The sequence below is a fragment of the Monodelphis domestica genome, chromosome 2, assembly GCF_027887165.1.
Source record: "Monodelphis domestica isolate mMonDom1 chromosome 2, mMonDom1.pri, whole genome shotgun sequence".
Taxonomy (NCBI): Eukaryota; Metazoa; Chordata; class Mammalia; order Didelphimorphia; family Didelphidae; genus Monodelphis; species Monodelphis domestica.
In genome coordinates, this window is record NC_077228.1 from 535,174,037 (window position 1) to 535,198,366 (window position 24,330).

The 24,330-nt window shown below is 40.8% G+C and overlaps 1 protein-coding gene across 5 annotated transcripts; it reads right to left on the reverse strand.

Annotated features, from left to right (window-relative positions):
* Window positions 1-1,160: 1,160 nt before the first annotated feature.
* Window positions 1,161-23,157, reverse strand: LOC100618796 (zinc finger protein 260-like). 5 transcript variants are annotated; one of them, XM_003340531.4, is made up of 6 exons: window positions 23,063-23,157; window positions 22,600-22,742; window positions 22,109-22,185; window positions 13,257-13,383; window positions 8,493-8,588; window positions 1,161-5,838 (listed from the first exon to the last, which is right to left on the reverse strand). In XM_003340531.4, the coding sequence occupies exons 2-6, from the start codon at window positions 22,631-22,633 to the stop codon at window positions 3,497-3,499; spliced, it is 2,676 nt and encodes an 891-aa protein (XP_003340579.4). In that variant the 5' UTR covers window positions 22,634-22,742; window positions 23,063-23,157; the 3' UTR covers window positions 1,161-3,496. The 5 variants fall into 5 exon arrangements, with proteins under 5 accessions (XP_003340579.4, XP_016284819.2, XP_016284821.2 ...); XM_016429333.2 differs by lacking the exon at window positions 8,493-8,588 and having other exon boundaries at window positions 22,600-23,125; XM_016429335.2 differs by lacking the exons at window positions 22,109-22,185; window positions 22,600-22,742; window positions 23,063-23,157 and adding an exon at window positions 8,978-9,040 and having other exon boundaries at window positions 13,257-13,384.
* Between the last annotated feature and the right edge of the window lie 1,173 nt (window positions 23,158-24,330).

The window sequence follows — 24,330 nt, forward strand, 5'->3', positions numbered from 1 at the left end:
AGAATAACAAACAGATACATTTTCTAATAGAGTTTCTGGCAAGATTGTTGGTGTTTTTGCTTGTTTATATTTTGGGTGTCATTACTGAAATAAAAGAGACAGAAGCAATCTCTATGAACCACAGATATGAGATAATGGTAGGGTTTGCAGGAAAATATTAACATCTTCTGTCCAGGTAAAAATATTTGGCAGCACGGTCCATCCCAAAGGCTGCTGGACTTTCCTGTTGGATTTGTAGTTATGGGACCCAACTTCTAATCTTAACTCTGCCACTGACTATCTGATAATTAAGCTCTCTGAGCCTATTTCTTCATATGTAAAAGTGAGATTGGAGCAGATGGTTCCTTACGTCCTTTTCGGCTCTAGTTTTTTTAATCTTCTCACTGTGTCACAGACGAGCTTGTTCAAATGCATTAAATCTGCCCCCTCAACTCCACACCTTCCTGTCCCTCAAACCTGGTGTGATGTCAAAACTGACCTTCCCCCATATATCAAGGAGGTGCCAGAATAGAAGAGATGATGCTCCACATCCCTTCCAGCCTTTTCATCTGTCCTGATGCTAGGCCAGTTCTTTCTACCTGAAAGAGCACCACTGGACAGCCAGAAATCGATGCTTCCAGTTGCTGACAATTTTGGAATCCCCCAGGGCCAAACTTTCTCAGCAGGTAAGTGAATGAGCTGCAAATTCAGTGACCCTGTGCTTGCTGGATGTTACAGCCAATTTGCAGTTATCCTATTACCCACCCTCACATCTTAAAATCCTCATTTCTGTTTTTCCAACTATAGCTGACTAGGAGGTGCTTAATAAGCATTTGTTAGATTGCTCTAAGCTTCATTCGAGGAGGAGACTCCAAAAGGGGTAATCCACCATCTTGAGGCAGCTCATCCCCCTTTGACACTTCTGATTTCCTTACTGTTAGCTGAAATTTATTTCAATGCAGTCCACTGCTCAGTCTTGATTCTGGGGTCAAGCAGAACCCATGTAATCCCTCCTTCAATTGACAGCTGCATCAATCTTGGAGAAAACTCTCAAGTGACTTGTAGGGACTCTTTTTCCTTTTGCAAAAACAATGAATAGATCTGTCTGACACTGTAAGGGTTAAAGGTTGGACTACATGTATAAAAATGTAGTCACTGAAAATATATTACTCAAGTCAGAATAATTTTTTGTGACAGTTTATTTACAAAAGGAATAAGGGGTATTGAGAGAGAGTAGAGTGGATAATTACTCCAGCCTGGTTCGAACCAGGCAGGGCTTCAGAGGTCCCACCAAAGGGAGGCCCAAAGGTAAACTAAACAAAGGTTCCAGCCACAAGGCCTTCTCCAAAACAGGGGCCTCTCTGGAGGCTTGCCTCTCCAAAATCCAGAAAAGGGAGTCAGCCTCTTCACTCACTTATGTGGTAGTTCAAAGGAAGAGATTCAAGAACAGTTTCACCAAATTTCAGTCTCAGGTCCATGAAGAAGATTCATCAGCCTTGAACTCAAACTCTGAACTCCAAAGAACTGGCTCTCACAGGAAGTTGCAACTTCCTGTGAGATGCTTTTTTGCATCACTTCCTGAGCATTCCTTCCACTTTACATGGACCAAGTATGGCTTTAGCTTTGCTTAGGACTGCTCAGGGGACAGTCAGTCATTTCTGATTCATCATCCACTTTAGCACACGTGGGTCACAGACCTCCCCAACTTAAGGATAAAATGGGGTGTATACACCTCTGGTGATTAAATCTAAAAATAGGCAGGGGAGAGTTAATCCCATCTTCACGATACAGGGTGCTTACCAAATAGCTGATTGGTCATCAATGCATTTATTCAGGACCTTTACTGTACTCAGAACTATTACAATTAAAAGGTGGGTCTAGAGGTTCAGCACCAGATTTATAGGCATTTATTAATTAAAAAGACAGAGATAGTGAGAGATTGAGAGGTGTCAGCCTAACTAGAACTGATTCTTCATTTGGCTGGCTAAGGACCTGTCCATAGATTAAGAGCTAAGATAAACCAGTCTGTCCAGGTCTGGAAGCAAAAGGAGACCCAAGCATGCTTCCTGCGTGAGTTTAAGAACCCTCCTTGCTCACTTGCTTTCAAAAGTCAGGAGGTGGTGACATTCCAGTACAGTAGGGATGCCTAGTCACACTGGCTCTGCCATATTGTCATTCCTGCTGCTGCTGACACCAGGGGAAACCAGAAGACACCAGCTCATGTCACATAATGAGTAACACCCTGTCTGAGGGACGGATTTATTTTCCTTCTCACAGAACCACAGGACTTGGATATTTCAAGATGACTTTTTTTTTTAAACCCTTACCTTCTGCCTTAGAATCAATATTATGTTCCAATGCAGAAGAGTGGTAAGGTCTAGGCAATGGGGGTTAAGTGACTTGCCCAAAGTCACACAACTAGGAAGTGTCCAAGGCTAGATTTTAACCTAGATCTCCGGTTTCTAAGCTTGGCTCTCAATCCACAGCTGCCCTTCAACATGACTTTTAATGTGGAACCAAATACCACTCATTGACTGTCCAGGAATTTTAAATCTTAATTACTGCCGAAGGTAGAACATTTTTGTCTTTTTAATGATTTTATTATATCACTACCAGTTCCCGAACACCTCTTACTTATATATGGTAATAAGATTCTAAATGGTCCTCCTGCTCAGAATGTTTCTCTCCTGCAAACCATCCTCCACTCAACTGACAAATTGAATTTTCTAAAGTGTAGGTCTGATGTTACTCCACTACTCAATCAGTTCCAGTAGCTTGTCTGTCAACAAGCATTTATTACCATTAACTTCAGGATTAAATATAATCTTTTGTTTCACATTTTAAACTTGACAGCATGGTCCCTTCCTAGATTTACTCCCCTCCAAAAACTCTACTACTAGTTCAGCTACTCTGGTCTTCTTCAAATTACACACACACAGTCCTCCACCTCCCAAGTTTGAGTTTTTATACAATCTGTCCTCTAAATCCTCTCTTCTGTCTTTTATTTTCTCTGACTTCCCTCGAGATTGCTCCAATTCCACCTTCAGCAGGAAACCTTTCCAGGTTTCCCCAACTGATAGTACCACTACCACTGCAGTCATCTCCGTCTACTTTGTAAGTATCTTGCATGTCTATTTACTTCTGTGTTGTCTCCATTAGCATCCTCCAAGAGCAGAGATGCATTCTGCTTTCTTTATATACTCTATACTTTGCATAGAACCAAGGAGATAACACGTAGTAGATGCTAATTACTTCTGAAGGTGGCTGTATACCTATATATATCCCTACTGAACTTCATCTTAATTTACTTTAGTCCCACATTCCAAACTGGTCATAGATCCTTTTGGAGCCTGTCTTTGTCACATGGTGTGATAGCTATCCCTCTCATTTTTGGATAACTGGAAAATTTGATAATTATATGTCATTGACAAAAATGTTCAATTGCACAGAACCAAGCAGAGATGCTGGGGTACTGGACCAGATTCCTCCTGCCGCACTAACATAAAATTGTTCTATGTTACTCTTTGTGCTTATTACATTCAAAATGCTTTACTCCTTTATGATTTCTCTGGTGTCTAATAAGGTATCCTTTCTTGCTGAAGACTTTCTCACATTTATTACATGCAAAGGGTTTCTCTCCAGTATGAATCCTGTAATAGCTTTTGAGTAGTCTATGGTCAATGATGGCCTTTCCATTTTCATCATATGCAAAAGGTTCCTCTCCACTATGAGTTCTTTCATGACTAATAAAGTTTCCTCTCTGGCTGAAAGCTTTCCCGAATTTATTACATTCAAAAAGTTTCTCTACAGCATGAGTTCTCTGGTGTCTATTAAGGCTTCCTCTAACACTGAAGGCCTTCCCACATTCAATACATTCAAAGGGTTTTTCTCCAGTATGAGTTCTCTGGTGGATAATAAAGTGTGCCCTTTTACTGAAGGCTTTCCCACATTCATTACAGGCAAAATGTTTCTCTCCAGTATGAGTCTTCTGGTGGGTAATAAGGTTCACTTTGCATCGGAAGCCTTTTCCACATTCACTACAAGCAAAGGGTTTCTCTCCAGTATGAATTCTCTGGTGTGTAATAAGATTTCTCCTTTCACTAAAGGTTTTCCTGCATTCACTACATTCGAAGGGTTTCTCCCCAGTATGAATTCTCTGGTGTGTAATAAGGTGTCCTCTCTGACTGAAGCCTTTTCCACATTCATTACATACAAAGGGTTTTTCTCCAGTATGAGTTCTCTGATGGATGACAAGACTTGCCTTTCGGGCAAAGGATTTTCTACATTCATCACATGCAAAAGGTTTTTCTCCGGTATGAGTTCTCTGATGGATTATAAGGCTTGCCCTCCAGCTGAAACTCTTCCCACATTCCTTACATTCAAAAATTTTCCCTCCAGTATGAGATCTCTCATGAGTAATAAGGCTGACTTTGCATCGGAAGCCTTTACCGCATTCATTACATGCAAACGGTTTCTCTCCAGTATGAATTCTCCTGTGGGCAAAGAGGTTTCTCCTTTCACTGAAGGTTTTCCCACATTCATTGCAAGCAAAGGGTTTCTCTCCAGTATGAGTCCTCTTATGTGTGCTAAGGTGACCCCTCTGTCTAAAGCCTTTCCCACATTCATTACATAAAAATGGTTTCTCTCCAGTATGAGTTCTCTGATGGATGATAAGACTTACTCGGTGCCGGAAGCCTATTCCACACTCACTGCATACAAAAGGTTTTCCTGAAGTATGAATTCTCTGATGGCTAATAAGATTTCTTCTTTCACTGAATGTTTTTCCACATTCATTACACACAAAGGGTTTCTCTCCAGTATGAATTCTCTGATGAGTAACAAGGTGGCTCCTCCTGATGAAGCCTTTCCCACATTCATTACATTCAAAGGGTTTCTCTCCACTGTGAATTCTTTGGTGTCTATTAAGGTGTCCTCTCTGGCAGAAACCTTTGCCACATTCATTACATGCAAATGGCTTTTCTCTGGTATGAGTTTTCTCATGACTAATAAGATGTACCCTCTGACTGAAACTTTTTCCACATCTACTACAAGCAAATGGTTTCTCTCCAGTATGAGTTCTCTGATGACTAATAAGCTTTCTCTTCTCAATGAAATTTTTTCCACATTCATTACATTTAAAGGGTTTACCAGTATTCATTCTCTTATGCTTAATAAGGTGTCCCCTCTTGATGAAGGCTTTCTCAAATTTAATATGTACTAAGGATTTTCCCCTAATTTGAATTGCATTAAGTTTAGCCAAACTTTCTCTTTGACCAAAGAACTTCTGATATTTATTATGTTTGTAATGTTTCTTGCCAACATGACTTCTCTGAGATCTATCACAGTTTGATATTCTACCAAGGGATTTTTCACATTTCTTTTGCTCATGTAACTTTTCTCCAACATGTAGTCTATGAAATTTAATTAGGTCTGAGTGGTAACTGAAGGATTTTTTGTATTTGTTAGACTTGGAAAGGTTCCACCAGAAGGAGAAAGCATTAGATGTAATCAGATCAGGAAAAATGTTGAAGGTCTTATATTTAAAGACACTTTTTCCCATTGTCTCTTTCCATAGTGTAACCAATGTTGACCCCACATTAAAATGTCTCCCAAATGTATTATATCGAGGTAGTCTAGCATTATTAAAAATTATTCTGGGAATATTTGTTACTTCTCTACATTGTCTTTCTTGGTTGTCCTTCGGTTTCTCTAAATTAACATCATATTCCTCAGCTTTGCTCATCTTGAAATGACAGAACATGTCCTTCGGTAGAATTTTCTTGGATGATGCTCCCATGTGACTACCCTCCATTAGACATGAATTCTTGTTTTCAGAGTTGATCTCAACACTAAGGGAATCTGAAAGAAATTTCAAAAAAAAGTCTTGAGCCATTTTAATGAGAGATAAGCATCAAGTCCTACTTTATTTAAGCTCAGATACTCATCTCCAGAGGTACAAAGTAAGGAAGACATGGCTAACTAGGAGTTCATCAGAAAAAGAGATCCAGGAATTTTAGTTCTAGGGGGTCTCAATCTAAGGAAAGTATGGTATGTGGCAGTCAATAAGGATAATATTATCGAGTGGCACTGAGAGTACAGAATGTGAAAAGCCAAAGGCCTGACCTCGCCTAACCATGATATAGTGATGTGCTCAGTTTCGGAAGGGACATTATAGGAAGGGTACTGATCAGCAGGAGACCCTCCAAAGGGGAGCAATTAGTAAGGTGAATAAGCCAAGATATCACCCGTGAATCAACTGAAGAAACTGGCTGAATGAAATGGAATCATTTAACCTGAAGACAACCCTCTCCAGTTTCTGAGGATAGGGGAATTCCCACCAAGGCATTTCCTTCACCCACACAGAGCTGTCACCTCAACTAACAGGTGAAACAGTATGGCTGAGGCAGAACTTGAAACCTAATTTCCATACTCCAAGGCCAGACTTCTACATTATGCTTCTGCCTTTGGCAGAACACTGAAGGGGACATAATAATTGCTTTCAACTATCTGAAAGCTTTTCATGTGAAAGGGAGAGAAATTGCAGACACTGAAGGGGACATAATAATTGCTTTCAACTATCTGAAAGCTTTTCATGTGAAAGGGAGAGAAATTGCAGAGAGACAAATTTAGGCTTTAAGGTCAAGTTTCCTAACAGAGCTTTTCAAAGTGGGACGGAATGCTTCTGAAAGGATTAGGTTTCCTCTTAGTGAAGGGCTTTAAGAACAAGCCTGGATGTTCACTTTTCAGCTATGTTGTAGGGTGCATGTTTGGTGAAGGATTGGACTAAAGCAGCATTGACAAAGGTCATATGGCCAAACTGCAACTTCAAGCCACCTGTGAGCCTCCCTCTCCTCTCTCCATCCCCCCACATTACCCCAGACAGCAGAGGGAGGAAGTGCTTGCTTTGGGTGGCTGGACAGAGGAGTGGGACATGCCAAAAACGTCTTCAGGCTGTAGAGGGGGGAATGGAGCAGCCCCCTCAGTGCTGCTGGGACCTGCATTCCATGCCTTCGCCAATATGGGACTAGAGGGTGAAGAGATCTCATTCAACTATTACCTAGAGGATAGCGGGGCAAAGATCTCAAGCCTTCCCCCTTTCTCCAGTCAATCCAACCTTTGTATTTTATATAAGCAAGAGGGACACAATTAGTTGAAAATAGTTACTGGCTAAAAGATCTGGGTGAAAAGAGTAAGCCGTCGTCCCTTGTCATGGATAGGCTTACTAATCATAGCTCCATCCTATAGATGATAGATGCAGCTGAAAAAGTTCCCTTCACTGTGGCCCTGCCCCATGGAGGAAAGACTTACCAAATACTTTTCCCCTGGTCACTAGAGGAATCGAGTTTAGGTCCTCATGAAAATAGTCAAGTGCAGATAAAATCAAGACAGACAACCAACAATGACAAAAGAGTAGCAAAGATGCAATAGTGGGAGAAAGTGGCCAAGGCCTGAGCCGTTCTAGCCAAGAGGATGAGGACATCACCAGAAACAAACTTCTGGGTCACATGGCCAACAAATGGAGGACTGGACACTTACTCTGATTCTCAGAACCTCTTAAACGTCTCCAAAATGAGAATTATATGTAAGAGATGATGTAATTTCTGCTGTTACCCTGATTGTAAACAAATCATTAGGGCTAAAGCACAGATATTCTTTCCTCTTCAATGTTACTTGATATATTTCAAGAAATGCTGTTTATCCTTCATTTTTGAACAGGACTGATGACTTCACGATGTCTTGACTTCGGTGTGAATTGGATTTAAGTGAGGCAATTACACAAAGTTGTCTCTTCCAGATACATCAAAATCCAGTAATGGTGAAGAGGAGACTAAAATATTCTTATTTGCTGATAACATGATAGTTTCCTTAGAGAATTCCACAGAAAGCAATTGAGACATTAAGTAACTTAAACAAAAGAATACTTACTAAAATTAGGAAAACCAACAGAAGGTCTAGGAAGTAATAAAAAACCCAGTGAAATAACAGAAAAAAGCAAGCTGAATCAAACAAAAACAAAAGGCACCAGATACCCAGGAGTCAGTCTACCCAGACACACCGAAGACATAAACTCAATTCCAAAATACAAGTCAATCAATCATTTAAAAAGTGTCTTCTGTGTACCAGGCACTGGGCTAAGTGCTGGGGGTACAAAATACCAGATGAAACAAGGATGAAAACAATCAAAAGAATGTAAGGGAAGAACAGGGAAGCATCCTGCAAGTCACAAGGTGCTACAGAAATGTCAGAATTGAAAAAAAAAAAGTCTAATATGCATGAAAGGCATATTAGTTAGAAAAGAATTACAAAATTCGATCCCAAATGGACCATGTAGAAATAAGATGATTACACAACTTTTATTACATACTATGGTCTTTCTGGAAGCAATATACCAATAAAGGATAAGGGCGTAAGAACTCTCTCATACTCTATGATTAAGGAATGCCTCTTTAAAACTACAACAAAACAGAATAAGGGAGATGATGCTTACAATGATTCCCATTTTACTCACTGACCTTCATAAAAGATTCTGTGGCCTTTTCTAGCTGGCATCCACGGTGCTTCTCCTCTAACCAATAGGGAAATGATATCCAGTTTGGAAACAGGAATCCCTACACATAGGAGATAAATGAGAAAGTGACGGAGACAGAAAGCTAATTGGGAATTCAATTCTATTTAAAATAAAGCAAGCAGTTAAGGAGGTACAGAGGATTTCAAAATTCTTTTCTATATTTTGTAGGAGGATGGTCACAATTCCAGGCCCAATTCCAAGTCTATTTATTTTTTCTGTCACAGAGAGATATAGTGGTGGACAAGCTATTAACCCATATGCAGGTCATAACCTGGGCAATAGACTCTTTCATCAACTTGGACTTTCTCCTAGGGATGATCAGGGCCAAACTCCAGAGGACTTAGTCTTCCAGAAAGCTCTAAAACATCCCAGGGATGGAAGCAAATCAGCCCAACACTATCCTGAAATAGGAGCACTGGGGGAACTCACCATGATCCTCTCCTCTTCAACCCTGATCTTCTACCGCATCTCTAGCACAGAGGGTGAACATCACTGAAGGACAGACAGGGACAGTGGGCTGAACTGCCTTGGGGAAATTGCAAAGCTCCTTTAATGACCTCAAGGTTTCCCTGGAAACAAAAGCCTATCTTTCTCATATCAACATAGAACAGTTGTTGTTCTAAGGCAAAGATAAGGAATAGGACCATCTCAAAAGAGCAGAAGCTGGCATTGCACAGAGGGTAATGAATAAGGAAGGGCTTTAGGCAAGCTGTAACACAGCCAATATGGAGAAACCTCTAAGAACAAGAATAAAAACTATCTCTAAGGAAATGTATGATGAGAAGAGAAGATGAGCTGGTTCCATGTGAAAGGTGAAGGACAGCCTATGAGCTCCACAGATACCCTTCACAGTCTCTGGAGAAAAAGAGGAAGGTCTCCAGCAAGTGGGGTGGAAAAAGGGGGTCCCTATGGCAAAGTGATGGGAGGATGTGGGCAAGGGCCACAGAAGATGGTCAGGGACACATGGGTTTCTATCTGCACCATTCAATGAACTTCCACATCCATATTTGAGTATGGGACACAGATCTAAATTAGGCTGAGGAAGAAAATTAGTTCACTGGACCTTCATTCTAAGGAATTAAGACCTTGCCATGCATATTTATCAAATGACAGGTATTATTAGGTACATATAATGCTCTAAGATCTGTTCTGGGCATTGGGGACACAGAATAAAGATGGAATAACCAAACCCACAAGGAGCTTCCATTCTAATGGAGAAGCTTAACACACACATACATAGACATACATACAAACGTAAGACCAAAATACAAAAAAATCACCCTGAAGGCCACATGTAGGAGGCAGCCCTTAGGATGAGCTATACAACAGCACAGAGGGTAGAGCTGGGATGTACTGTTTAAGGAACAGTAGTTGGGCCCAGGGCCCTGGCCAACAGAGTGAGCAAATGGAAAGACAAATGTGAGAAGCCTGAGAAGAGGAAGGTAGTCAGCCTGGGATAGGACTAGCATTAGAACAGTGGGTTAGGGCAAGGTGCAAGGAGATTAGAGAAAGATCTTCTAGAGCATGGTAGCAGGGTGGTCAGAATATCTTACCTCATCTTCCCATCAAACTTTAATTATTTACCACGAAAAGGAAACTATGCTGGAGAGATAAAAAGTTCAACTAAGAAAATCAAAATGAATACATGATCTTGAAATAAAGGATGACACCATAAACAAATAAGAACACAGAATAGCTTCCCTGCCACACCTATGGATAAGGGAAGAATTTATAACAAAACAAGACAGAGAGGACGTTACAAGAAATAAAATGGGAAATCTTGATTATATTAAATTTAAAACCGCGTGTATGAAGAAAAACAATACAACCAAGATTAGAAGGGAAACAAATAACTATGAAAAAAAAATTATAGCAAGTGGTTCTGCCAAAGGCCTTGTTCCTCAAATCTACCAAGAACCAAGGAGGGTCAATGTAGAAGAACATAAGTCAATCCTCAAATGATAAACTATCAAAGGTTAAGAACAGGCAGGTCTCAGATCAAGAAATCAAAACTATTTCTAGTCAAAAAATATTTGGAGTGAAAAAAACACTTCAAATCACTATTGAGCAGAGAAATGCAAATTAAAACAAATCTGAGCTATCACCTAACACCTATCAGATTGACTAATATGATGAAAATGGAAAATGATAAATGCTGGAAGGAATGTGGGAAAATTGGAGCACTCATATGCTTTTGGTGCAGCTATGAACTGATATAATCATTCTGGAGTGCAATTTATAGCTATGTCCAAAAGGCTATAAAACTGTACATACCCTTTGACCCACTACTAGAGTTATATCACAAAGAGATCACAGAGAAGAGAAAAGGAACTACTTGTACAAAAACATTTATCGAAGCTCTCTTTGGAGCAGCAAAAAACTGGAAATTGAAGAAATGTTCATCAATTGAGAAATGGCTGAATAAGTTGTGGTGTATGGTTATAATGCACATAAGAAATGAGAAATGGGAGGATTTTTTTAAAACTTAGGATTGTAAAGTGAAGTGAGTCGAATCAGGAGAACAGTGTATATACCATAATGGAAATATTGTGCAATGATCAACTGTGAAGGACTAAAGCATTATCAGCAATGCAAGAACCCAAGACAACCCCAAGGGACTCATGATGAAAATCTTATCCAGTCATAGAAGGAACTGTCAGAATATGAATGCAGATTGAACCATGTCATTTCTTGCCTTACTTCCTTCATGAGTCTTTTCTTAGATGTGTAATACGTCTTCTTTCATAACATGAGAAATAGGGAAATTTGTATTGCATGACAACACTGGAATAATCCATATCAGATTGCTTGCCTCCTGAGGAGTGGGAAGGGGAGTGAGGGAGGGATTGCAAAAGAAAGGAGTTGTTAAAAAATTATTTCTATGTGTGAAAAAATAGTAAAATGAATGAATCAGAAAGAAAAAAGAAAGTTTAGCTAAGATATAATCTCTGCTTACCTCATGGGGGTTGCCAATATAGAGGAAGAGTTAAGAGGACATTTAGGAAAAGTATTCCCCAGGGGAAAAGGGAGGGATGGAAGCAGTCACCTAATTCCCCTGAGATTTAGCAAACATCTAGGACCCAAGGGTCTAGAGTAGGGGTTCTTAAACTGGAACCCATTGTGAAAAGGAATTCTTTATTCTTTGTCTATTTTGACTTAATCAATCAAGAAAACCCTACTTAACACTTTGTTAGCCATCAAGTAAGAGACTTCACAAGTCATTTACTTAGTGGATTCCACCCTTTTAACTCAATCAGTCAGAAACTTGTGAATCCTTTGATAAGAATTTACACTCTCAGAGGACAAGAGGTGGATCCCACAGACACTGCCCCCCCATGGGCAGTGCTAGGCAATTTGGAAACTGTGATTAGCCCCTGTGAAGAGGGGAAGGGACAGGAAGTGACATGGAAAAAGGATTATTAAAAGTTCAGAACTTCCAGTCCTCATCTCTGCTCCCTGAGACTTCTCCTTTGGACTTCTGGCTTGAAGAGATTCCTGCCCTGGTGGCTCTGCAAGAAGACCCTCTCTGCTCGTTGGTACTTTGGTGGGACACTCCTTTAGCGTGAGTTCTGTGGAGAGACTCTTTTCCTTGGATCGTGCATCAGCTTGCTGGTGAATGACTCGGACTTCCACGTGAAGATTGGAACTTTGTTGGGGAGTGAGCTGAATTTCATTGGATCAGCACTTAGGGTAGGCTAGGCAATTCCTTCCTCTTTCCCTCCTACATGTCATACTTCAACTCTTTCTCTTCCTCATTATAAATAAAAGCTGTTAAAGCCCCCCCCCCCCCCAGCTTAGGGATAATATTTTGAATTTAGTAACCACAACATTGAATTTATAACTCTCTTATTTAGTCAAAACCCCAATTTAACCCTTACATTATAGACCTTGGATAGTCAGTGGAGAGATTTCAAGAGAAAACTACTTAGATGGGGAAAAACATTTGAAAACTACTTAGATGGGGAAAAACATTTTTTTAATTAACCATGGCTTTCTTTTGTAATTCTAGGATTTTAATTTATGCATTTAAAAATATTATTCTGAAAATGATCTTTGTCTTTAACGAATAATGCTTGGAAATGATCAAATAAAATATATTTTTAAAAAAAAAAAATATTATTCTGAGAAGGGGTCAAAACATTTTTCTAAACTGCCAAAGGGGTCCATAACACACAAAAATTTAAGAATCCTGGAGTTAGAGTAAGAATGCTGTGGCCTCAGAGCCATTACAAGTAAGTGACAAAATTTCCCTATGAATAGACAAAGAACTTTCACCTGAAAACACAGAACAGAAACATTCTAATAAAGGATCTGGGACCCTCTGAAACTGATGGGTAGTCTTAAATATTGTAACACAATAAACCAAAATTTGGCTCAGCATTTCAAAGTTCTGTAAAAATGGAGATTTTGAGCCTTTGGACTTTAACCCCCAGAAGTCCCTTAGTATTTCCCAAAATTCCCTTTTCCTGCGTCCCCATGTTTTGCATGATTGTATTTGTAACTCCTCCCTCTTTCTCTTTTTGGACCTGTGACTGGGCCGAATCCAGGCAGTTCTTTTGTCCTAGTTGTTATTAATAAAACTTTTAAAATATAATACTTAGTTATTGAACATTAATTTTAAAGCTCACAGTTCCTATGGTGGTACAGTGTGAGACTGCAAAGACACCCTAGTGGGCAGATTCTGAGGCATAGGGCTAGTTGTGCTTACCTATAAAGACCAGGTTCTCATAGTTGTCCAACATCACATCCCTGTACAGATCCCTCTGAGCTGGTTCCATGTGCCTCCACTCCTCCCAGGTGAACTCCACAGCTACATCCCTCAATGTCACTGGTGCCTGGATAAAGAACATTCTATATTAACCCTGGGTCATTCTTTCAAGTACATTTTCCTTGAAGACTACGTCCCTCCCTTTGTACTAGAGCTTTCCTGATGACTCAATTTCACCATGCCAAATTCTTTCTGCAAGTCAATCCCAGAAAGCCACGCACTTTTAAGGTTCCAGATCATACCACAAAATTGGTAGCCAAATTAGTCTGGTAGACAATATGAATATCAGCAGTCACTCCAAATATTAAGTTCTACCATTCTCCATTACTGATTAACTTATATAGGGTCAATCGACTGGTGCAGTTTCTCATAAATGGAATAACAGGATGAGTGGCCTCCCTAGTTCCAAGTGCTGAAGTCACTCGTTTTCTTTTACTAGTGACCAATTCCTTTGTACTGTGGAGACCTAGAATAAAATGTTGTGGCCTTCTCTTCCTGCTATAACATTTACTAACTACACATACTGTGTGTAAACCTGTGCTAAGTTCTTTGGTGGTTTTTTAACCTGTACCTCATCTTAGTATCAATTTTAAGACAGGAGAGTGGCAAGGACTAGGCAGGTGGGGTTGAGTGACTTGCTCAGGGTCATATAACCAGGTAGTGTCTGAGGCCAGATTTGAATCCAGGACCTCCTATCTTCTGGCCTGGCTATCTATCCACTATGCTACCCAGATGCTCTGGTGCTTAGTTCTAAAGATCTACCTCTTATCCTTCAATGGTTCAGTGACCTTCTCTCCACCTGTCAAGATTACAATCCATGTATTCCTTTTCAGCCCATGTGACCCTTGTCTCCAATTCCTTTGATCAACTGAATATTCCCAGGGGAAAAAAATATCCAGATGGGGACCAAAATGCAGAAGGCCTTCCTCTCAGTCTCTTCACATAAGTTTAACCTGTGGGCAGTCATCCCTCATTCAACTTATGTAATTCTTTCTGGTTTTTTATGGTCATATTTTTCTGTTGATAACTTCTGTGTTGCCTCCTGTATGCTATTCTTCATTGGTAACAGGTAGCAACCATCTACGCCCAACTCACACCCTTCCAAAGCCTTCTAGTTGTCCAGCAAAGTCAACTTTCCAGAAATAGTTTTAAGTCATGACTGAAAAGGACTCCCTGAAAACCAACAGAGAAGTTATTTCAGGTAGACATTTGGGGTCATCAAAGGCACTATATGGTTTCTCAAATGCTATTTGGTTGCTTCCTTCCACTTGTTCAGTCAGTGTCTAGTTCATTTCTAATCTTCATTGTCTGAACAAAATATGTAAATTTAGGAACTGATTCTGTGGCCATACATACAATTACTGAAAATGGTCTGGACAAGAGGTATTCCTCCCTACCTTGATTTTTTTCCTTTCATGAGAGCCAGGCCAAACTTTTGGGTGCTTAGAGATCTCTTTCAGGAAGCTGAAATGTACTAGGTCTATGAAATTGGAAACTGCTACCCCCAAACTATGATTCCCAACAAAAATACGATTCCCAGGAGCCCACTCACTTCCTGTTGTTATGTGCTAACATAGATGGGAGATAAATTGGGTGGAGTTCAGTGTCTAGCTTTTTTTCCTTCCTGTTGGTGGCTTAGGTGGATCAGGACCTTTTGAGCAGGTAGATTAACTTAGTCACATGGTTCTATTTTGTTAAGATAATTACCTTTTTATTCCTTTACTTCTAGTGATTATTAATATATCATATAAAATATAATACTTGGTGTTATTATAGATTAATTTTAATTTTTGTAGGTCATTCCTCCCCCCCCCCCTTAAATCCTTATCTTCTGTCTTAAAGTCAATATTCTGCATTGGTTCCAAGGCAGAAAAAGCAGTAAGGGCTGGACAACAGGAGTTAAATGACTTGCATACGGTCACATAAGTAGGAAGTGTCTGAGGTCAAATTTGAACCAAGAGCCTATGGTTTCTAGGCTTGGCACTCAATCCACTGCACCACCTAGTACTAGGTCTTGATAGAATCAGAGCAATCCTCTTCTAGACAGACCTTGGCAGAAGAAATTCCACAATAGCAGCAGTTGACCTCTTTTAAAGTACAAATGACATACTCGGGTACCCTTCCAAAAAAGTATCTTTATTGCTATATCATCTAAGTAATCTATGGGACACATTGGTGGTGGAAAGGCTTAATGTGGCATTTTGCTCTACCAAATCAAATACTAATTTATGGTCATAAATAATCAACCCAGTGGAATCTCCTATGGTCTACAACTTTAACTTATTTGTCTGAAAGGTTGTGTTGTGTAATACTGAGAAAGACTGCCTATTCCCTTCTCACATTTTCATCAAGAATCCCTTTTGTTACATGTATAAGTTTTTCCTCATAAAGATTTTATAGCTGGGGAAATGGTTGCCAGAGTCAGCAGGTATCTATTGAAATCTTTTTGTTAGGGACAGCGAGTGATTCAGTGGATAGAGAACTAGGTTTGGAGATGAGAGATCCCAGGTTCAAATCTGACGTCAGATCTTTTTCTAGCTGTGTGACCCTGGGCAAGTCACTTACCACCCCCTTTACCTAGCCCTTACCCCTCTTCTACTTTGGAACCAATAATCAGTATTGATTCCAAGATGGAAGACGGGGTTAAAAAAATCTTTTAGATGTATCTTTTCAGAAGTTATACATAGCAGCCTATGATCTTTTGTAAGCAGCTGGCAAATGTTCTTTCATGAGTTCTTGGCAACTTATCCCTTAATACTCTCAAAGCAATGCTTGGACTTTCTTTGTCTTGAACTTGGTCTATTCTAGGTCTACTTTCTCTCAGTTTTCTTCAGGGTGTTTTCTTCTTGCTTATAGTACACAAGAGTTTTAGAGGGATCAGAGAACAAATGTGGCATGGCAGCTTCATCCCACATGGCTTTTAATTTCCTGACAAATGCTTCCCATTTCATCTGTTGTTCTTATTATGGTTTCATCAATAACATTTATAAGGATGATTTGGTTTAATTTGGTCTCATCCCAAGATTTTTATATTTTCCCTTATTTATTCCTATTCTATGAATTAATTTTTTTTGTAATAAAAATCACTGAGTTTGACTAGGGACACCAAGTCAGTCAAAAAGTATTTATTAAGCACTCAGTGCCAAAAAGAAACAGTACTTGCCCTCAAGGGGTTTCCACTCTAATGAGAGGAAGACAACACACAAAGGTAGTTGAAAAGGGGAGGAAAGGCATTTAGCATGGGGCTTTGACGGAGAAGTCTGAAGTGAAGTCCAGTGAGAAATGAAGGAATGGCTGGCCTGGATACCCTCCTTAAATAGAGGTTCTGGGAGGCGTCATCTAAGTGGGGGAGTGGGGAGGGCAGAGGGTAGTTAGTTCTAAGGTGTGGATTCTAGCTGAAGAGATTTCTAGGATAAAAAGGTTTCTGAGAAAGCCCAGAGAGAGCACCCTGATGAGAAATGGTGAAGACTGAGCCATAACTAACTAAATTATACTGTATACAACTCCAATGAGTAGTCACCCAGCCTTTGATTTAAGACCTCTGAGATTTGTTTTGATTTATATTTCTCTTATTAGTAGTGACTTGGAACATTCCTTCATATGTTTGTTAAGTTTCTAACTCTTCATTGAGCCAGTTGTTTCATATCCTTTGACCATTCAACTATTGGGGAATGGCTTTTCATTCTGCTGATTTTCCAAATATCCTGGGTACTAAACTGATATGAGAGATATTCCAGAATTTTTTCCCAGATGACCAGTTGGATTACTTCCCTTCTTATTCTATATAGGCTTTTTTTTTTTTAAACTCTTACCTTCCATCTTGTATTGGCTCCAAGGCAGAAGAGTGGTAAGGGTTAGGCATTGGGGATCAAGTGACTTGCCCAGGGTCACACAGCTGGGAAGTGTCTGAGGCCAAATTTGAACTTAGGACCTCCTGTTTCTAGGCCTGGCTCTCAATCCACTGAGCTACCCAGCTGCCCCTTATATAGGCTTATTTTAAAACTTTTCAATTTCATGTAATCAAAACTGTCTATTTTGCCTTGTATAACTGTGTCTAACCCCTTCTTGGCTTAAAAAAAAAAAATCTGTTAACACAACCAAGAAAATGGAGGACTAGACATTTGATCCTATGCTCCCGAACTCTCAATAAAAACTATATACAACAGACAAAACAATTCTCGCCTGTCTCCAGGGTCTAGAGCACCAAGGATTGGAATGAGGTACAATTCAATAACAGCAGAAAAAGGCTAATTCCTAATTTCCAACTGACTTACTTAGCACCTCTTCCCACACTGACTTTCCCTCTCTGGCAGGACTGCACAAGCCTTCAAACTTTCAAAAGAACTCAGCTCTTTCCACCCTTTTCGCTAGAGAAAATTGTACAGCAAAAGTTGCTCTGACTGAGATGCCAGTGTGGCAACCCCATGGTTCCAAGAGTACAAAGTGGGAGAACTAAAGAATACAGGAAACGAGGATAGGATATCAGTATGTGTGTGTCATATACTCTACTAAGTCATTAGGAAATTACACCGCATTCAGTTGGGGTCAGTTGTATCCCATCAAAAGAGATAGCTATTGGGCAGCATCAGAGTAGATAAGATACTGGATCTGGAATGAAGAACAGAGTTCAAATCAGGTCTCAAGACACTTACTAGCTGTGTTACCCTGGACAAATCACTTAACCTCTTCTTCCTCAGCTTCCTTAACTGTAAAATGGGAATAATAATAGCACCTACCACACAGGATTCCTATGAGGTTCAAATGATATATTATTTGCAGAGCACTTAGCACAGTGTTGGAACATATTTAATAATATTTTTTAAAGAATTGATATCTTTATATTGCCTAAAATGCCCCTTGTAGCCCAGCTCTTCTCTTTTCCCACATAAAACAAAAAACTCCTTAAAATCTCAAATATTTGCAAAGCTCTCAGTACAATGCTGGCACATAATGATAGCTTAATAAGTGTCCATTTCCTTCCTTCATACCAGAAGTGACATGAGGCAAACACAAAGGTCAGCAAAACATGAAATATGAAAGAAGGCCTGTCAGAGGTTGATAACTTGGAGCCCATCTAAGATAAAGATCTGAGTGCCCTCTATCAAGAGGTCTAAAACTCAAAGTCTGTCTGAGATCGAGCCCAAGCGAGCCCTCTCCTTCCCCTTCTTTAGGCCTCTCATAGTAATACATGTCTATTGCTGGCAAAGACATGTAGTTGCTGACTGTTGCATGAACCTTGGATGGTGCTTGAATCATAATCTTACCCCAGAGGTGCCTATCTATATTTCTTGGAACCATTCTCCTGCTCTAATTGCTAGAACTATCCTTATTGTACTTTTCCAAGGACTTGTCTCAGCATTTTCCCAAGGACCCTCCTCAAAGGAATACTTTCATTCTTTGTGATCTATACCTTTAAAAGTTGTTGATGGCAATAAACTTTATTTGTCTGCCATCAGCAAGACGAAACCCTTCTGACTCCAATGTTTTGTATTCTCTCCTTATTTTCCCTCACCCTTACCTGGGAAACTCTGGTCCCAGTCCTGCCCCTGGGGGGGGGGGGGGGGGATTCTACAAAGGCTGAGACAGATTTTAAATTCAGCCAAAGGGAAATTAATTTCAAAGGGAAATTGTCAGAAAGGATAACATAAGGGAAAAGGACTGAAATTAGATCTCAGAGGAGGAAAAAACCCTTTAATTGAGTAGATAATAAGCAGATAAGCCAACAGGGAAGAAGATAACAACAGAAGGAAATATGGCTTCCAGATCAGCTAAAAGATTCCATGTTGCTATGAATAAATCTTCTAAGTCAATGGGAAATGAATCAACACATGATGAGGCAGAAGTCCCTGAATTCTGAAGAGAAAAAGGTGCCAAAGCAGGATGTTTTCGAATGGTTTAAAATAATAGTTATGAAAGCATAATCCAAGAGAAGCAAAAAGGCAAAAACATTAAGAGAAAACATGATGTCTATCTGAACAAAATATATTGATCTTCAAGACAAGCTGCAAAGAAACAACTTGAAGATTATAAGTCTTTCAGAAGAACTTAAGAAGTAAAAAGGCCTGAACATTATAATTCAAGAAGTAATACAAGTAGACCAACCAGAGCTTCTGATCATAGAAAACAAAATGCCATCCAAAAGAATCAATAGATGCCTTCCAGGAAAAAAACCCACTATGCTGCAAACTCTAAGACAAACAGCAATTAATTTTTTCCAATTGATTATTTTTAGATGTTTATTCTTCTTAAATTTTGAATTCCAAATTCTCTCCCTTCCACCACTCTCCTACAGAGAAGGCAAGTAAATATATCAATTATACACGTGAAATCATGTAAAACATATTTCCAAATTATCCATCTTGCAAAAAAAAAGGCTCATCCTGACCTTTTGTTGGCTCTGCCAGTCCAAAATTTAACTTCAGGCATTATTTTTAAATTGTTTAGGGAGGAAAGTTGAGAGTTCAGCTGAGTTGTTACCTTTAATCTTTCTTCTTGATTCCATCCTGATTAATTTAATAATTCTACTGATGAACAACAAATTCTACAAGTGACCAAAATAAACACCTTTAATTAAAAAGGAAAGAAAATTTGAATAACACAATATTATCCTTCAGCCACCAGAAACTAAAAAGAAAGCATTTCTTTGAGAAAGGTTTAAAACTGCAATCCAAGGGGGTATACTCTGCAAACCTGAGCCTAACCATTAATTTTTTTAAAATGTTCAATAAAGAGGCATTTGAAGCACTCCTACAAGGAAAATCAGACCCAAACATATTATCTGTTCCATAAACACCCTAGACAATAGAAAACACAAAAAAGGTAAACAAAGCCACAACCAAAAAAGCACAGATACAAAATAAATCACTCCAGAAAATGAAGGAAAAAACTAAAAAAGAAAAAGATACCTATGCGGTTAGCAAAAAAATAACAGTGCCTATTAAAAATTTCTTTTCAAATGTATACAAAAAGATACAGGTAAAAGCAGAAGTCAAATACAAGAACTGACAGTGGAAGAACAGATCTGAAATACCATGAATGAAAATGCTCAGCATATAGGTGAGTCATTGTTGGGGGCTTTGGAGTTCTTTTTGGTGGGACCAAATTACAGAATGGGAGGGGAGAAGATTATAGAAAGGAATATTTTATCTGTCCGAGGCAAGTGAAAAGCTAATAATAAAAGGAAATGTTTTTCTTCTCTTGGGAAGAAGAGAACACAGGAGAATGGGTGAGGATATTAAAGGAAGAACTGAAGCAGGTAATGAAAAGGTTTATATGGTTTAGATAGTAGGAACGGATTGCACTGAAAACTCTAATGTGAAAAGGAAAATATTCTATAATATAAATACAATAGCCAGGGTCATTCCATGAGTGCATCTGCTTAGAGAAATCCCTCATCCTGCCTCAGAATAAGAATCAAAGCTAGAAGCAAAAAGGAGGTATAGATAGACCTACTTGACAGATGAAGAAACTGAAGCAAACAGGGTTAAGTGGCTTGCCCAGGGTCATAGAGCAAGGAAGTGTCTGAGACTGGATTTGAACTCAGGAAGATGAGTCTTTCTGACTCAAGGTCCAGCACTCTAAACACTGCACCACCCACAATCCTAGCTGGTTGAAAAGTAGCCTGATATAACAGATAGAAGACAAGCCCTGGAGGAAGGTTGTCTGTGACAATTCTCCAGGAAACTCTGTAATTCTAGAAGCTATAAGACTAATAAATCTTGTACGACCTGTGTGGTACTGGTGACGGGGAAGTCCATGGGTACAAAACAGCAAGTATAATTTTGGGTTTTTGAGAATTTTTTTCTTCTCTACTTTCTTTTTTTTTTAATTACTGGTTACTCCTCTGATAAAGGGGAAAAGAAATATGGGGGAGAATGTACTTAAATAATTGAATATATTCCCCATATATCTAATTTAAAAAACACCTTAAATCCTATTTTTTAAAAATTCCTTCAAAGAAACCCACTATCTCCTCAAAGCATTTGTGCCACTTTTTGGCAGATTAAGAAGTCAGAAAGTTTTACTTTATCTGAAACATTTATTTTTTTCTCATGACTTCTGCATATTGTTTCTAGTTCCTACCTCCGAGGTCAAGCAAAACAAGCCAACTCTCCCTCCATTGGACACATGGACAAAGCTCCCAGGATCCTCCTAAACCTTATCTTCTCCAACCTAAATGTAACTAATCCACCCTCCAGGCTGGCCCCCAATGGCTGCTCTCCTCCTTATCAATCCCCTTCCTAAAAAGTGCCCCAGTAGACTGACCACAGGACTGCAGAATGGCAGAGTGATGAGGCAGAGAGAAAGGACACCTTTGGGCTCTTATTTCCAATTCCTTTCTCCTACCTCCTTTTCTGCTTTCCTACTCAGCCGGCTCTTCCTCTGCTTCTCCCTCTATTTTATGTTCTCTTGCCTATCGCCCTTCTATGCACTATGCCTGGCACATAGTAGGTTTTTAATGTGTTTGTTGATTGGTTGCTGATCCCTCTTCTTGACAAAGGTCTTTGTTCAGAGCAGTTTCATTTTATCTGTGTATCCCAGTGCCTGGTACATAGCAGCAACCTGTGAACTGCTTTATAAGGGCCCAGGAGGCCATCTGGTCCCACTTTTTAGCTCCCTTGTGGGAGATGCATTTGTCTTTGTAGCCTTTTCAGCTCGGGGAATTGTATTCTCTTTATCAGTGACCAGATGGTCGGAGGGCTCTGGAGGAGAAATGAATGAGGCATAGGGACGTTCCCCTAAGGAAAGGCTCCTCTGCCAACAGATGGGCACAAGCGGGCCCCAGAACTCACCGCAGTCCTGGCCTCCAGGTCCACGATTCTGCTGTCTCCAGGGGGAGCGGCGGCCGAGGCAGCTGTGGATGGGCGAGCTGGACCAAGACAAAGAAGTGGTGGGGAGCCCACCCCAAACAGCAACCCCTGCCCGAGCCCACCTCCCAGCAGGCACTGAGCAGTGTGTTGGATTTTTTTAAACTTTCCCTTCCGTTTTAACCTCAATGCTGCGCATGGGTTCCGAGGCAGAACTGGTAACGGGTTGAGTGCCAAGGACAGGGTCACACCGCTAGGACGCGTCTGAAGCTGAATTTAAGCCCACCTGGCTGCCCCTTCAGTGTTTAATTAATGGCACCAGGAGAGACTAGGCTGGGAGGCCCAGGTGAGAGAAATCAGTAAAGAGAAGCGGGGGAGGCCGGGAGCTGGGCTTCCGCTGCCCCCTCTCTCTTCTGGCCCGTCCATACCCCAGGGCGCAGGAGGCCCACACCTTCCCCGAGTCGTGTCCTCCTCACCTCTCTCCCCAAGTTTCGCGGCCAAGCGGTCCATAGTCCCCTCCTCCTCGGGTGTCTGCTCACTGCGGACCGAAGCCCCACACCACCTGAAGCCGGGGGCTGGCCTCACCACTTGGGTCTGGTCTCCTGGCCATCTTCGCCTTCTAGAAGCCCCACCGCTCAGTGACTTTCCAGGGGACCTTTCTGCCAGAACCCGGGTCTGGGGTCCCCTGAGAACACGGTCACACGTGGGCACCCACTCCGGTTTCCATACTTATCGGTCCAAGATTAATCAGTCATCCCGACCCGCGCCCGCTTTGCCACGCCCCAATCCACCTGGGAACTTTCCCACCGCTCCTCAGCACTCGACAGACAAGCCCACCCAAGTACTGACTCCTCCCCAATACCAGCCGCTCACGTGCACATGCGCTGCCCATACTCGCACGCAGGTGCACACAAATGGGCACAGCGCGCGCAAACTCACACATGGACCCCTCAGGATCCGGTGCCGGAGCCCAGCGTGCCAGAGATGGGAGGAGAAACTGCGACTGCGCACTCCTACCCCAACTCCGCCTGGGCGTTGTTGATGGTGGTGGTGGGAGAGCAGAAGCATGCTGGGAAATGGAGTCCAGTTACAGAGCCAGACTACAGCTACCAGAAGGCTCTGCGTATCTCCTCTCTCAGCCCAAAAGAGAAGGCGTCTTCGAAGGGACGCGTGGTGATGGCAGCTCCTCGAGGCCCAATGGCCGTTATTCCCGGGAGCCCTGGAGTCAGCGGTGGGGGGCCGGGCGACCGCTGACAGATCCATGTCTTTCCCAAGGGAGCTGGACAGCTTCAATTCCAGGGCTGAGCACTGTTCAATCCAGCTAAGCTGTGGAGCAGAGAAGGAAGCTGAGGCTGGACAGAACTGAGCTCAAACTCTGTTCTTGGGGCTCCTGATCTATTTAATTACATGTTCAATCCTGACCCAGTTGAAGGGTTTCCTGGCAGAGACACCAGAGGGATTTGCCATTTCCTTCTTGAACTCATTTTATAGATGAGGAAACTGAGGCAAACAGGTTTAAGTGACTTATACAGGGTCACATAGGCAGGAAGTATATGATGCCAGGTTTGAACTCAGGTCTTCTTTGACTCCAGGCCCTGGCCCACTGCACCACCTAGCCACTCTATGATATAGTGAGTGAGGCAGTAGAGAAGTAGAAGAACTGGCTCTGCAGTTAGGGGTTCTGGGGAGATTATGCAGCAGGTTTGTAGTGTTCCTAGCTATCATTTCATCATTTTCTCTACCTTTTTACAGCAGCACATGGAGTGAATGAAGTTGATTTATGATGGGATTAATACAAGGTTGGGGCTTGACAAGGTGTGATCAAGGATGGGAAGGTAGAGGGGCAAATGATTAAAGTATATAATGTAGAGTTGAACTAAATCTCCCTAGGTTTAAGAAAGGAAAGGGAAGAGAACCTATCTAGCAAAGGTGTCAGCTTGGGAAATAAATTAGAGGTGTAGAGAATGGAAATCACAATGAGCATGAAGAAAAGGGTTAGGAGTTATAAAGTCAGTTAACCAGTATTTAGTAAGCACCTACTATAAAGCAGACACCAGTTAAACAGAAGGAAAAATAGAATTACACAGGAATTTCAGAGTTCATGAATATGGGAGTCTGTACTTATGGGTAATGGTAAGATCAAGGATATGACCATCATTGTGCAAACTGGAAGAGTAGGCTATAGAAACTGAGTAGATTGAGTCTAT

Bases quoted from the DNA above. Each gene is read 5' to 3' on its own strand.
- LOC100618796 (XM_003340531.4), bottom strand. From the start codon at position 22,633: ATGGACCGCTTGGCCGCGAAACTTGGGGAGAGAG. The intron at 22,186-22,599 runs GTGAGGAGGACA...GTCTTGGTCCAG, and splicing joins CGCGAAACTTGGGGAGAGAG to CTCGCCCATCCACAGCTGCC. The intron at 13,384-22,108 runs GTGAGTTCTGGG...TTCTTTATCCAG, and splicing joins ACCTGGAGGCCAGGACTGCG to GCACCAGTGACATTGAGGGA.